Source organism: Squalius cephalus (genome assembly GCF_949319135.1).
Source record: "Squalius cephalus genome assembly, chromosome: 3".
Classification (NCBI taxonomy): Eukaryota; Metazoa; Chordata; class Actinopteri; order Cypriniformes; family Leuciscidae; genus Squalius; species Squalius cephalus.
This window is the reverse complement of record NC_137124.1, coordinates 27,420,464-27,435,581: the sequence shown is the minus strand read 5'-3', so window position 1 is coordinate 27,435,581 and position 15,118 is coordinate 27,420,464. Positions and strand designations below refer to the sequence as shown.

Below are 15,118 nucleotides of genomic sequence, written 5' to 3'. Positions count from 1 at the left end.
TTTTTTTTCTTCTGCAAGGCTTGCACCTTGGAACCTATTTCAAGGTTTGCATTCTCGAGCCGACATGCACTGTTGTTGTGGGAATGAGCGGGCCGGAGCGCGTTAAGGGTTTTCTGTTAGAACGGTGTCGTGTAAGTGGCCCCTAAGTTAATAACTAATGATCTTCTCAACGGAAGTGAATCGATCAAAAATAACTTTAGCTGGACGATAACTTTATTCTAGAGCTGCTGTAAAGCCAAAACAATATCTGTTACTTTAATTTCCTATTATCCCTGTAAAGCTGCTTTGAAACTGTCTATATTGTTAAAAGCACTAAATAAATGAAGGTGACTTGACTTGACTGTTCTCTATTTTAATATTACTTTAATGTGATTTACTCCTGTGATGGCAAAGCTGAATTTTCAGCATTATTACTCTCCAGTATTCAGTGTCACATGATTTTTTTTTTAGAAAATCATTCTAATATCCTGTAACATTTATTTATTTATTATTTTTTCAAGACTCTTTATAAATAGAATGTTTACAAGAACAAAATTTATTAGAAATAGAAATCTTCTGTAACATATAGTGTCTTTACTGTCACTTTTGATCAATTTAATGCATCCTTGCTGAATAAAAGTATAAATTCCTTTTAAAAAAATGTTTACTGAACCAAACATTTTGAACGGTGACACATATGACTGCTCATAGCAGGATTTTATCACCTCTAAGGACTGAGACAAGGTCTTCGTCAGGTCAAACAACAGGCTTGGCGAAGACAACTCCTTTCTGGGTCAAAATCCTTATGCAAGCAGGAACTGTTTCTGAGCCTAAATCAAGATACAAATTAGGATCTCCTCACCTCAATCTCTCAGATGACTTATTGTCCAAGAGACACACTAGGCTGACTGAGAGTCCGAGGATTACTGGACTAAATTTAAAGAGTAGGCTTAACATTGTCAGTTGTCTGGAAAGAAAAAAATCACAATCATATTTCCTACTTTGATTCTGAATATATAATAAACTGAAATAGTACACAGAAACAGTAAAGTTCAAATTGTGATAATTAGATAAATGTTTTTTTGTTGTTGTTGTTTTATGAGCCTATTATAGAGAATTTCCATCACTCATGAAGTGAACTCTGACTAGCCTACTCAAGGCAAGCATTTTGCCAATATTTGTCTTCCAATGCCGGTTAAATGCAATTTTAAACAACATATTTTAAATTCATTCGTGTGTGTTGTCTGAATTGGTGAACCTGGAGTGATGTAAAAGCTCGGCGTAGTTGAGTAATGAAAGTGTGCGTTAACCTTCAGTTGGCCAAGAAAAGACGCCGTCCTTTATTACGTGCAAAATGTTTCGACCTTTCTCTCAACCAAACTACAGAATTGCGTCAGTTTTGACTAGAGCGAGGATTGGTCGTGTAAGACAACCGTGTAAAAACAGAAGCTGCGATTGGTTGAATGAGACTTGCTCTTTCTGCGTGTCTCTCAGCGTGGACATCAGCAGTGAAGATGAAGATGGCGAACTGGTGTGTGCGTGCGATCAGACAGAGCTCTTCTATCTTAGCGTCTCCTTCACTTGTAAGGTAGGCTTTCAGGGCAGTGTTATTGTGTGTAGTTGGTGTCCAAGCTTAGGTAAACATTTTGGTTTTATGAAAATCAATATTTTTTCCGTTGCGTAAGCTGTTTAGAAATGAATGATTCTTTCTGATGTCCTAAGGACCCTAACTTATGACAGAAGCCTATCGTTAGACAGCTTTGTTGTCCTGTCGGAAACATTATAATTGTGCATACTAGTTACGTATGATCATCGATGCTTCTTACTGAAATGTGCTTACTGTTCTTTAGCATATCATGATATGTATCGTTACAGACAGAAAATGTGTTTCATTGAGTTCAGGATGTTTGTGTCGATCTCCTTAAGCCTTTAAAAAATAGTGTTCGTAGGTTGACATTGCAGTGACAGACTCATTTTCAGACACGTGCTAGTTCTGAAGACTTACTGAAGTTGAGGCTAATCGTACTGCCTCTGTTTCACCTCTTGATTGGTTTAGACTATCTCTTAACTAGTTGCAGACTGGACTCTTAACTATTTTGTTATGTAAAGTTATCTAGAATCCCATGTTATTTGAAAGGTTATGTCCCACAAAGAATTAATCAGTTAAGATGATAAACCTATTTTATTTATTTTATAAGTCATCACCTATTCAATGTTCACTGCTACCCATAAAGAAGCAGTTATCTTAAATCAACTAGTTTATAGAACTTGTCTTTTTTTAAGGCTGCTTTGCTTTCCATACAGTGATCATTCATGACAGACTTGTCTCTGGTGACATGTACAGGACTTAAAACTCCGCTTAAACTCTGATCTTGCAAGCTCACGTTCATCTGCATCCATTTTTGAGTGCAACTCCCACATCTCACATCCAATCAACAACAGATGCATAGAAGCAAGTCCCACTCCCACCCGACATTGTTTTTTCTTTTACATCAAAATAGGGAAGAAAAGATCTGTCACTGCTTTCACTTCATTGTGACTTTCAGTTCCAAAAAGGATAAAAGATTGATTTTCAATAGCCACTGTGATCAATGCTAATGCTAAAGAATGACATTCTGCTGGTAAACCTCTTTTTAAAGAATTATGACTCATTGTTTTTGGGTGAACTCTTCTATTAAGAATAAGGCATAATATCTCTTATCCAAGACAGGTTGAGTAATCTCAATGTTTATTTTGCCTATAGTGCAAAGGCTGTATTGGTGAATATTCCCATCTTTTAACATTTCAGGGCGACCCCACGCCTCCTTTGCACAGCAGCCCAACAGAAAAGCTCAGGAACTGGATCCGAAGAAGAGAATGGGGCTCAGAAACCAGAGCCCGGTGCAGCTGAGAAAGCCTTCACAGAAGAAAAGATGCAACTGGAAGAACAGCTGAAAGATGTTACGGTAATGCTTCATTTTCAGAAGGATGCAATCTTCTCTGATAATTGGATATAAAAAATGTGGATGTTTAAAGGGTTAGTTCACCCAAAAATGAGAATTCTGTTGTTAATTACTCGCCCTCATGTAATTCCAAACAATTCAACAATTTCTTCTCTTCCGTGTCAGTCTCTGATGCTGTTCACATTGTAAACACAGTGCAGCGCTTCTGGGTTCTACACCAGAACACTGGCTCAGTATTGGCTAGCTCCTGCGGCAGCATCACACGAATGTGTCGTAGTGCTCATGTGACCAGCGTCGGCCAATAATGAGCCTGCGTTCTGCCATAGAACCTGGAAGTGCTGCGCTGTGTTTACTATGCGTAGGAGACTGACACAGACAAAAAGAAAGTGTTGAATAAAGTCTCCGTTTTTTTTGCGCACACAAAGTATTCTCGTCACTTCATAACATTAAGGTTGAACCCCTGTAGTCACATGGACTATTTTAACGATGTCTTTACAACCTTGCTGGGCCTTGAAAGTTGCAATGACGTTGCTGCCTATGGCTGGTTCAGAAATCTCTCGGATTTCATCAAAAATATCTTAATTTGTTTTCCGAAGATGAACAAAGGTCTTAAGGGTTTGGAACGACATGAGGGTGAGTAATTAATGACAGAAATTTAATTTTTGGGTGAACTAACCCTTTAATAACTAGGGGTGTAACGGTATAAAGAAGTCACAGTTCGGTATGTAACTCGGTTTTGGGGGTCACCGTTCGATACAAGTTTCGGTAAAACAGGAAAAAGCAACAAATATACAATGCTAGGTTTCTTTTCATTTATTTTGAACAGACAGTAACTCAAATTACAGTTTGTTCCACCTAGCGGCATTTAGTCCCCTAGTTGGTACAGTACAGCCTCCTTTAGTGTATTAAGCACTAAGCAGTGAACAGAATGCACTCTTGCATAGGTCATGTTTTTTGTGGGGCTAATAAAAATCATAAGGTATTTGGTCACAATCAGATACAAAACTGAAAAGTATCTCTTGTTTTATAAAAGTACAAAATAAATAGAATAATGAGAAATAAAACTTGTGCAGAGATTAGTTTTCTTTGCACGTGGGAGTTCATTAACATGCGGTGACAAAGGCGGATGCACAAAGTTCAATATTACGCTTTTCCAAGGAGAAATCATAGAAAGATGAGCGAGAAGGAGAAAAAGCGCCGTCTGAGTCATCTGAGTCTACTTCACCTTTCCACAAGGAAACAGCAAGTGAAGCAGCACCTGAGGCTTCCCATTTCCAGGACACAAATATTTCATCACTGGACTGAAGTAATGAGACTTCCAAAGAAAAAATTGTCTCATTATAACAGTGGAAACAGTTACGTACAGATTGGAGTGTGGATCTCCTGCGACTGACTGTACTCGTCGTCTGACAGTATGTTGACATGAGTCGTCAATATTGGCTTAATATTTCTCTTGTGGACCATACACAATGATAGTGGAAAAAATGAGACGAAAAAATATTTCCTGTTAAAGAAGTTTTGTTTTAAAGTCGGTGTTTGAAGCTGCTTTTGATTTTCATCGATGACTGTTGACCATCGATTATTATTGTGCTGTGTCTGGACCTAAAGACTTATTGTATAATAAAAAAAAAAAAAAAAAAAAAAAAAAAAAATATATATATATATATATATATATATATATATATATATATATATATATATATATATAATATAATATAATATAATAAAAAAAAAAAAAATATATATATATATATATATATTAATGGCGCTAATAACAATACAATTTCAAATTATTATTATTAATAATAATATTATTATAAAAAAAAAATTATATATATAAAAAAAAAAAAAAAAATTATAATAATATTATTATTAGTAATAATAATTTGAAATTGTATTGTTATTAGCGTCATTAAAATGTTTTGTTAATGTCATGTGCTATGGAAACAAAACAAAATGCTGACTAACAGATGCCGTTTTTTGCCTAGGCTCAAATGAATGATGCTTCTCTATAACCAGCACTCTTGACAATTTGTGAATAATAACCTTGCAATTAAATTTTGTTGTGGGATGTAGTTTTGTAGTCTGTTTTATATTATTATAATAATTTGATAATAATTTCTAGCCTGAGATAATAAAAATAATAATAACGATAATAATAAGTCAATGTGAAAACAAGCCAATTATCATCTTGATATCTCTAAAGGCATCACCCATCTGCAGTATCACTGACTATCATGAGACACGATATCATCGTCTACTGGCACAACCCTAGTATAGAAGTTCCAGTCAAAAATTCACTTTAACAGAGATTGAAATGTACCAACAGTAAATGGTTTTCTTGCGGTTCACCAAATCATGTAATTTCCTCCTGCACAGCCTGACAGTTCAAGGATACCCCAAGGACTATCCACTTGTTCTATATTTGTTTATAAAACTAGTTTTGTAGGAACTGGAGCTGGTCATGTTACAGATTAGTGATATTCAGAGGATTTACTTGCCTGTAAATCAGCTGTAAAGTGTCCCAGACTTAAGCCGGGTGCACACTGTGCGATTTTGACCACGATTTGGCCACTTTTTGCAAATCCTAAAAGATTCCCCTGATCCTTGGCTACGTTCTGAAGTATTTGATCATTAGTTTGACATTCTGTCCGTGTCAGAAGATTTGACTCGCAGTCCTGCAGTGTGACTTCTGCTACGACGACCTTCAAATTGTCTTTGTTTTTCAAGAAAAGCCATGACCAAAATGAAAGTTAGTGATTTCTTTGTAGCCACCATTTCAATCCTGCGTGTAATGTAGCTCACTGTCCCCGAACGTGTCATTGATTGATGTGAAACGTGCGTCCGTTTTTAACGCGTCTTGACTCTTACAGTCTGACATTAATGACAACTGAGATCTTACAGTGTGACATGGCTTACAGCGAGGATCATGTTCGTACAGTCTGACAAGGAACAATCGTAAAAGATTCAATAAATCGCACAGTGTGCACCCGGCTTAAATGTGTCTTTGAGTGTCAGCCTCAGCTTTGACCTTTCTTTACTTTGAAGCATTCAGATTAATCAATACCGTGAATCCAGCACGTTGTAAACAGTATTATTTCTGTGCAACATAAATCTTCTGAGAGTCAAAAGTGTTTTTGAGGGGAGCAGTTTAAATATTGTGTGTAATTTGATTAGATAACTCAGCATGCTGTTTGTAGTTTGTCTGATCATTTTAAATCGCCTTTTGCTGCAGGATAAATACAAGCGGGCACTAGCAGACACGGAGAACCTTAGGCAAAGAAGTCAAAAGATGATTGATGATGCTAAGCTATATGGTAAGCTATTATATTAGTTTATAAGCTGTTTTATTAACCGACATTTCTGCATCTAGTTAATTTTGTTTAATGTTTTCACTCGTTGGTTTTTTCTCAGGAATTCAGGGCTTCTGTAAAGATCTCTTGGAGGTGGCTGACATCTTGGAGAAGGCAACAGAAAGTGTACCGAAAACAGAAGTGTCTGCTGCAAATCCTCACTTGAAAAATCTTTACGATGGCCTTGTAATGACTGAGGTGCAGATCCAAAAGGTCTTCAAAAAACACGGCCTTGTTAAGCTTAATCCTGATAGTCAGAAATTTGATCCTTATGAACATGAGGCTGTCTTTCATGCACCTGTGGAGGGCAAGGAGCCGGGTACCGTAGCCGTAGTTACTAAAGTAGGCTATAAGCTGCATGGCCGCACCCTCCGGCCAGCTCTGGTGGGTGTAGTCAAGGCCCCCTAACTACTCGTACACTCTACGGTGGGTCATTGCCTGGTCTTAGGTTCCACAGCTTTTTTGTTAAAGGTGCCTCTGAGAGGCGAAGTCCAATATGTTGACAACTGAAGGACAATGCCAGACTAATCTTTATGTATTAATAATGAACAACATAAATATTATAAGAGTATATTATAAGAGTTGAGTGCATATGCAGTAGAAGATATACTGAATATTGGATTGGATGCAACATTATTCCTTTGAGAATCACCACCACCATTCCATCTTTTAAAGAAACACTGCAGCACATTATACTGATGGACATCTTTTCTCAATATACGTATTTGCTCTTATATTAAATACTTTACTGAAAAAATGTTACCAATTTGGCCCCTACATGTATGATGTGTTGACAGCAGTTGTTAAATTCCACTTGTTTTGTTTCTGTTTTTTGTTCAAAAAATAAAATGTATAATTTTATAATAATTTAATTAACAGCAGTTGTACTTCCTACTGTTTCACTACTATTTTCATAGTGTGCAGACCTGATGAAATATCACATCAGTCAACAGAAATTATAATAAGAACTGATGAGTTTCTGTGAAGTTTTGGGGAGAGGAAGGGGCGAGCATTCTGAGAGATGTGTCCTACAAAGTCATTAGAAATGGTGGTGGTTATATAGGTAGAATGATGAAAAGCAAACATAAAAATATGAGATTGTCAGATTTAAAGGTTTACATCTGGATTAAACTTTTCCATCCACGTGAACAAGCAGACAATTGTCAAATAAATCGCATACCGTTTTCAAAAGTAGATCTCTGTCATTATTACATCTTCCATAAGTTTGTAGTTAATTTTTGTCGAAATTGTCAGGACAAGAGTTCAACTAAGGATACAATGGTAAATTTAATACTTAATTTTGGTTATTACTGTTATTTGAATAAAAGAATATAGTGATATACGTGGGCATATTCTTTTAAATGGCATTTCATACTATTTTAATATTTTAAAATGCTTATTTAGATTACGCCTTCTGATATTTCAGTCTTGACATCTTGAAATGTAAGCAAGGGCATTTTTTTCATTTTAAAACAGACAATAGGTTATATTTCAACACTTTAATACAAAGTAGGAAAGAACATGACATATGCAATAAAATACTTTCCACATACTCAATATTTTGACAAATATCCTTCAAAAATGGACTATTTGACCAGAGAACATGTCACAACCAAGCAGAAAAAAAGTCTCCTCATCATTTTTAAATGTCACATTGTCTTTAAAAAAATTCTAAAAACATACTTAAGATAGTGTCTTTCTGTGAAGATGTCATTTTCAGTATCATATCCCCTCTCACATTTTCAGTTACTTTAGAAAAATAATTATACTCTTTGAAATAGCATATTGAATGAATATTACAGTGAAAATATTAAGCTTTAAATGAACCGGTCACTTATTTTTTTCTCAACAATTGAATGTTGGTGAGCATGACTAGACTTGAAGAATGGCTTGGGAACCAAAAAACAACCAAATATCCTATTTCTTATAACCATGAAGCACAACCTGATTTTCTTTTCTGATTTTAATTTCCTTATTCTTAGTCACAGTGTCCTCATACCTACATTCATCAATTATATTTACCAAATGGTTAGACAGCCAATTTACATCTCACATATGCCATTGGTGAGTTTCTCTCCCAGTGCAACTGCACATCTACTTTTAATGGCTTTACTCATAAGACGACACAAATATTGTGTATTGTGTGGGGCAATTATGTCTAGCATAGAAATATGGGGGGAAAAAAACAGGATCAAACCGACACCTAAATAACCTTTTGTACATTTTTGATGTGGTACAATTTAAGATTAAAATATAATATTAATTTAAAGGGAAAGGGATAAAAAACCATCAACCAGAGCAAATATGCTTCAAGGCACACTACACGAGCATACTCAAACATGACTGACTTTATATGTACCAATGTCTGGGGCAAAAAATGACAAACCAACGTATGTGGATGACCACCTTGGCCTTTACAACGGATTTACACTAAACACAGTTATTTCCAATATCGTATACATAAAAAAAAAAAAAAAAACAATAGCTAAAAGTTATACTGTATCTATTCTATTTGACTCTTAATATATTAATCATTTCAAAACTATGTAAAAATTTGAAACCTTTGCATTTGCCTCTTTGAACAGTGCTTTTCTTAGTTTTCTACAGCTTTGGGGTAGACATGAGCAGGCAATTATAACATTAAAAATCATGGAAAAATATGTTCGTCTCAGTTGTAATCTAAGATTTGGTATCGCTTGACGATTTTGTCAAGGCATTTGAAAATTAAAGGAAAAAAACTTTAGTATGTAGTTGAAACACTAACACAGTCTCAGCTTAGAAATTTTGTTGTACACTTTGAGATGAGAACCCTTGATGCTGTATTTAGCTTTATCCATCAAACAAACAGGAATAATACCCTCTTGAAACAGGAGCATTATGGTAAATATTCTCACTCAGAGCTTGTTGCTTTACTCATCAAGCTAATACTTTATATAACCTGGTTGTGTGCCTTTTAACCCGAGCTTCTGAAACATGCTCAATAAACAGCTATAGTAACAACCTCACAAAGGTCAACTCCAAAAAAAAAAAAAAAAGATCATAATCAAACATGACCATCGGCTGTTTTTAAGATCTTGTTTTCAACAAGGATCTGTCTTAAATTCCTTCTTATGACAAAACAAGAAACTCAGAACCAAATATCTGCTTTGTACAACATTAAGCATTCTGCTGAAACTCTATTGGCAGGGAACATTCGAGTGCCACTCAAAATCACATTCAAAGCGGAGGCATTTTAACAAGGGGCAATGGGTTTTGTGTTATATTCTGATGTATTACACAGGACAACATACTGGAATGTTCCCTATGATGGATACTGATTATGTACCTACTATAACAGGAATGTCCCTATGTTTATGATGGAGGAGATCTGAGATCAAAGACAGACATTTTAGACTGACTGAAGGTCCACATCCAGTAGTGTGGCACCTGTAGTCCTTTTGTTCTCACAGGCTTTTCTGAGATCCATTATAAAACAGTAGAAAAATATATTTACAGTCATTATTCATACAGCCGAATCTTTGGACAGTGTCGTTAAGAGGTTTCTCGGGATATCCAGCCGCTCTCCGACAAAAAATTCAGAATCCGTTTTTTCAGCACCTTGTCCAGGTAGCTGGGTAGGCGGCTTTTCGAGGGAATGCCCTGCCGTTTCTGTAAGTGATCTTTGATGATGATAGTCTTGACAGTCAGATAGCGTGTAGGGCTAAGGTTCATAGAGTTGCACAGTACCTTCTCCCGATCCGACAGCAGCTCAAAGCCGGACAGGTTCTCGATAGCTGAGAACTCACTGTCCTTCCCCTCCTCTTTAATGGCACTGACTCCTCCACCGCCGCCAAGCCCACCTCCTGCTCCAACCCCTCCTCCAAGCCCGGCCGCTCCTCCACCACCACTGCCGCCTCTCTTTGAGCCAGCAACACTTTTGTTCTCTTTCCGTTTTTCCCGTTTGTGGCGTGCAGCCTCATACTCGGCCGACTCGTCGAGTCTCGTGATGCCATTTCGCCGATAACGCTGAAGCTCCCGAACCTTCACCCGTAGCATGCGCTCTTTGTGCATGTTATCGAAGAATTCTTCAAACTCACGCTGTGGCATGAACTGGCAAAGACCACGTAGTTTGGTCCGTTGCTCCTTCTCTTCCTTGGTGATTTTGCGTTTCGGGGTTGCTGCTGCAGAGGAGCCCAGTGGCCCTGTTGGAATGATGGTAGTAACGCCCCCCAATCCAAGAGCACCACCTGCACCCCCAACCCCTCCTGTTCCACCTGGTCGATCTCGCTCTTTATCTTTTTTGTCCCGTCCCAGAAAGGCTGGCACTAAATTGTAGTCACGAGCAATGTTTTTGCGGCGCTGGCGCTCGCGCAGCTTCCGCACGTACATGTCCACGTGGGCTCGCTTCATCTCAATCTCAATATCTTCATCGTCGTAGTTTACAGACAACCCACTGATGAGTTTCTCTGCCTCCTGGTCATATTCAATCTCGTAGTCGTCCCGAAGCGGCATGTATCCGAGCTGCTGCTGCTCCGCCACAGATATGTCTAGTGGGGGCAACGGGGTAGTCAAACTAGGAGACAGCGGACCTCCACTCGGGCAAGTGTGGTCTGTCACGCGGTTGGGGATGCTGTCAGGGATGCAGGCTTTGCCCAGATTCCCATGGATATACATGCTCACATAATGGTCCATGACCTCCTGAGGGGTGCGCGATGCACCAACATGGGCTGCCATATCCTCCTAACACAGAAATAATCAAAGTTAAAGGGTTAGTTCATCTAAAAAGGAAAATTCGTCATCATTTACTCACCCTCATGTTGTTTCAAATCCATAAGACTTTCGTTCATCTTCAAAACATAGTCTAAGTGAAGATGAGGTGACTTTGTATCTTCATAAGACTTAGATTAAACAGGGTGAATCATGTGTAATACGTTTGCAACATTTTTAATACATTTTTTGATGACGTGGACTTTCAATGAAGGAGCAAAAATCTCTCAGGTTTCATTTAAAATATCTTCATCTGTGTTTTGAAGATGAACAAGTTTTATGCACTTGGAACAACATAAGAGCGAGTAAATGATTACAAACTTATACTTTTTTTTTTTTAAGTATAATTTGAGCCAGGTCATAATAATGTGAAAGTTACAAACACAAACATAAATAGTTCTTATAAATTATTACATAAATATTACTATTGAGTTAATGCAAATATTACTGAATCAACAAAATTGCTTTCGGTACAAGTGCACACAGTACAGTTTGTTCTCTCCATGTATATATTAAGTTATTAATTAATATCTTATGAATGACAAAAACTGTAATGCACCACAGACCTAGGGAATCTGCTAGGTTCTTTTAAAAAATACTTTCTCTAAGTTTCTTCATTGAGCAATGCATCATTTGTTTGCATTGCAATGCATCAGACTACTTGTGTGGAGGTGCACACTTGGCAATACATGGAAGTTTATTAAACACCCTCAATATGGACTCAATAGAGACTCGTACCCAGTTACCAAATCCATATTGCTCGATGGCATCGAGCAGCGACTGTTCTTCCCTGCTAGTCCATCCTCCCTCTGCTTCGGGACCCCAGAGCGAAAAGCGCCCGCCGTCAACTTGCTGATAGGCATGCCATCGTCTATGGTTGCCGATTTCGGCACCCGCGGAGAAGCACTCCGGGCAAAGTTCAATATCTTGACATTCGGCACAGCGAATCCGCAAATTCGTAACATCTGCCAGGCAGTTCACACAGTACTTCTTCCCTAGGTCGGCCATATTGCTTACTACCGCTTGTTGTTGGAAGCAGCAGTGGCGCGGGGGAGGACATGCGCAGTGGAGTATCACTGGTCACGCCGCTGCGTCTCATTAATATTAACAGTAACACAGCAAATGCTTGTGATTGGCTTTCGCTCTGGGTGTCCATGGCAACACACACGCACTCCCATACAGACACAAAATAGTTGAGGCAAGCGCTGTTTCGTGAGATAAACGTTGGTTATTTTAGATAAATTACAGGTAATTATTTTATAGGTGAATAAAAAAAATATTACTTTTAAAAAATCGTGTGTAAATTCAGCTAAATAAAATGGAAGAGGGGTCATTAGATCATGAAGAAAGCCTTGTTTTAGAAAATAACACGCCGGTGGAAAACACTGAAACGTTTGAGGATAGAACAGAGGCAACAAGTGCACAAGAAATTGAAGACACTGAACCTCCTAATATTTCAGAAGCTGTTGAGGATGATGAGGTCGAGCAGGGTTCACACCTCTCATTGGGCGTCCTCACAGAAGACACGTCCAGTGCTGAGACAAGTGGACCACAGCAGGAAGAAACCGAGTCTGGGCAACATATGATAACAGAAGAAAAGGATGAAATAGAAGTCCTTATAAACGAGAACTCGGAGGACACTGATGGTCCTGAAGTAGAGCACTTCATTGATGATCTTTTATCACGTGAGGACACTGAGGAGGAGGAGGATAGACTTCCAACTCCTGACCCAAAAAATGAGAGGACCAGCCCTTATAATGAATCACTGGTTCCTGCAGAAGAGGAAGAGTTTGGCCTATGCATCAACAATAAGGAACATATGGATCTGCTACATGAACTACAGGCTAGGAATGAAGAGCTTAGACAGCTAAATGTTCAGCTGCAGACCAAAATAGCAGAATACCTCAGCAAGAAGACAAGTGCCAAACTGGAAGGAGATATCTCAGGACAGGAGCAGTACCAAAAGTACGTGGAGCTCATGGAGGACCTGAGAGTGCAGCACCACCGTTGCTCAGAGCTCCACCAACAGCAGTCTGAGGAGCTCCACCAGCAGAGCTTAGAGAAACTGAACCAGGTGAAGCAGGAGTTGAGATCATTTGCTGCACTGAAATATGAGGCCGCCATGACAGCGCTGACTGGTAAGGTGGACAAACAGGCAGCCCTGGCAAAGGTGGAGCAGCTGCAGGCTGACGGACTGAAGCAGGAAGACAAGCTGGCATGTGTGCGTCTCAACAGTATCAAGCTCAAGAACAAAATATGTCAGTTTGAGATGGCACTTAGATCCAAACGGGAGCTGGCTGATGGCTTGCTGCTGATGGACTTTGAGCAGCTCAAAGCAGAGAACAAGACATTCAAAGACAAGATGAATGAGCGTAACGAGGAGCTATGTATTATAAAAACGAAGGTTGCCTGCTCTGTGCAGGTAAATCACTTTAATTCCTGAAAACATCACCTAAACATCTTTCTTTCTTTCTTTCTTTCTTTCTTTCTTTCTTTCTTTCTTTCTTTATGTCAACTCATATTGAGGAGTGAAATTAGTTTTTGTGGTCATCAGGATGTTAAAAAAATTAGTATATTTAATTAATTATATATCAATAAATAAAATATTATTTCAAATATATAGCTAAGCAGTTAAATGCTCAACTGTACACATAATACTGTATGTCTTTTGAAATGTTGTTGTGTATAGAAAGCTATTCTTAGTATTTATTTTAGCAAACTGTGTTGTTTTAGAAGTTTTTAATGTAATTTCTACCCATTTTTTTGTCCCACAACCTCAGGGCATTTCTCATGTGAAAGAGAAGCTGCATTTCATGCAGATAGAGAATAAGGCCAGACACACTCAACTTGCCAAGGAAGACACGTTGGTGGCTCTTAAACGTGAAGTACTGACACGTACCCGACAGGTTCGTGACGGCCTACGCGCAGACAATCTAAAGCTGCAGCAGCGCTGTGGCCTGCTGGGAAACACCACACTACTGCAGGACTTTGAGGAGAAGGTAGACACCTCTGAATGCCTGCAGCAGAGACTGGAGATGTTAAAAAGACGTCACGCTGAGCTCATACTGAAGTGTGCCGGAGTGAAGCAGAAGATTGAGCAAAGCAAACCAGAGTCCCAGTGACATCACATGTGCACTTTGATCCCCTAAATTGTAAATGTAATGTGTAACTTGACAAAGTAACATAAACAAAAGTGAAAATGTCTGGTGAGAAATACTAAGAAATAATCAAATTTGTCATCTTAGCATTCAAAGTTTATATGTTAGTTGTTTTCTTATTGTGATTGTTACAGTGCCAGCAGATGGCGATATTTATTACAGTACGTCTTACCTTGCCAGCTAATTGTCTTATGTGTTCTGATATCACTACCTGATATTTTGGCATCTGTTGATATTTAAACCTACTTAAACTATACAAGTGCTTATAAAGGTTTGTGGTCAACAAACAATGGATGCCAGTTTTGGTTTATGCACATGACTAACTACTGACTACTTTAAAGGATGCTGTTGAATTCTTGATTCTTCGGTGCAAAGCAAAAGTAATTTAAATGGCCTTTCTGATCTAATTTACTGTATCAATAATTCACAAAGGCAGCATTATTTGACAAAAGTACAAAGACAGTAAGAACATGGACATGGTCAGAGAAGATTTTACTTCAATGTGTATAACTTGCTGAGCAACCTGCATTAGTGCATGCTCTAATAACTGAACGCATCAATTTAGGGATACCATGTCTGTATTTAAATGCTCATACAGATATATGATATAGATGAATAAAAACAACAGCAGCAAAAGGTAATATAGTCTGACTGGCCACTGTGGCCGATTATTACTTGGACACAGATATATTAAACATCCTACTGCCTTAAACTCCTTCAACATCCACATAAGTAAAACTAACAGACAATGCACAATACTTTATTCAAGGTTTTTCCTGGCTCAAAATGAGGTGGAGAAGAAACCACTTTTTACAAGCAAATATTTTAGTTATTTAACAATAAGTTAATTAGATTGTTATTTTGAGAAAGTGTGGTGGCTGGACCTTGGTCCTGCTAGGAGGGCCCGGGGGCTATGCTCCCTCGTAAGAAAATTTTGTAC

General features: G+C 38.1%; 3 protein-coding genes across 3 annotated transcripts; 2 read left to right on the top strand and 1 right to left on the bottom strand.

The window, feature by feature from the left end:
- The first annotated feature begins 1,424 nt into the window (after positions 1–1,424).
- Positions 1,425–7,465, top strand: grpel1 (GrpE-like 1, mitochondrial). Its single transcript, XM_079867278.1, has 4 exons — positions 1,425–1,567; positions 2,768–2,924; positions 6,157–6,238; positions 6,336–7,465. Exons 1-4 carry the CDS (start codon positions 1,443–1,445, stop codon positions 6,680–6,682), a joined length of 711 nt encoding a protein of 236 aa, XP_079723404.1. The 5' UTR covers positions 1,425–1,442; the 3' UTR covers positions 6,683–7,465.
- Positions 6,965–12,119, bottom strand: tada2b (transcriptional adaptor 2B). The gene is made up of 2 exons (XM_079867276.1): positions 11,759–12,119; positions 6,965–10,993 (listed from the first exon to the last, which is right to left on the bottom strand). The coding sequence occupies exons 1-2, from the start codon at positions 12,026–12,028 to the stop codon at positions 9,806–9,808; spliced, it is 1,458 nt and encodes a 485-aa protein (XP_079723402.1). The 5' UTR covers positions 12,029–12,119; the 3' UTR covers positions 6,965–9,805.
- Positions 12,120–12,302: 183 nt separating this feature from the next.
- On the top strand, positions 12,303–14,810 carry cfap184 (cilia and flagella associated protein 184). Its single transcript, XM_079867277.1, has 2 exons — positions 12,303–13,442; positions 13,801–14,810. Exons 1-2 carry the CDS (start codon positions 12,339–12,341, stop codon positions 14,140–14,142), a joined length of 1,446 nt encoding a protein of 481 aa, XP_079723403.1. The 5' UTR covers positions 12,303–12,338; the 3' UTR covers positions 14,143–14,810.
- Positions 14,811–15,118: the final 308 nt, after the last annotated feature.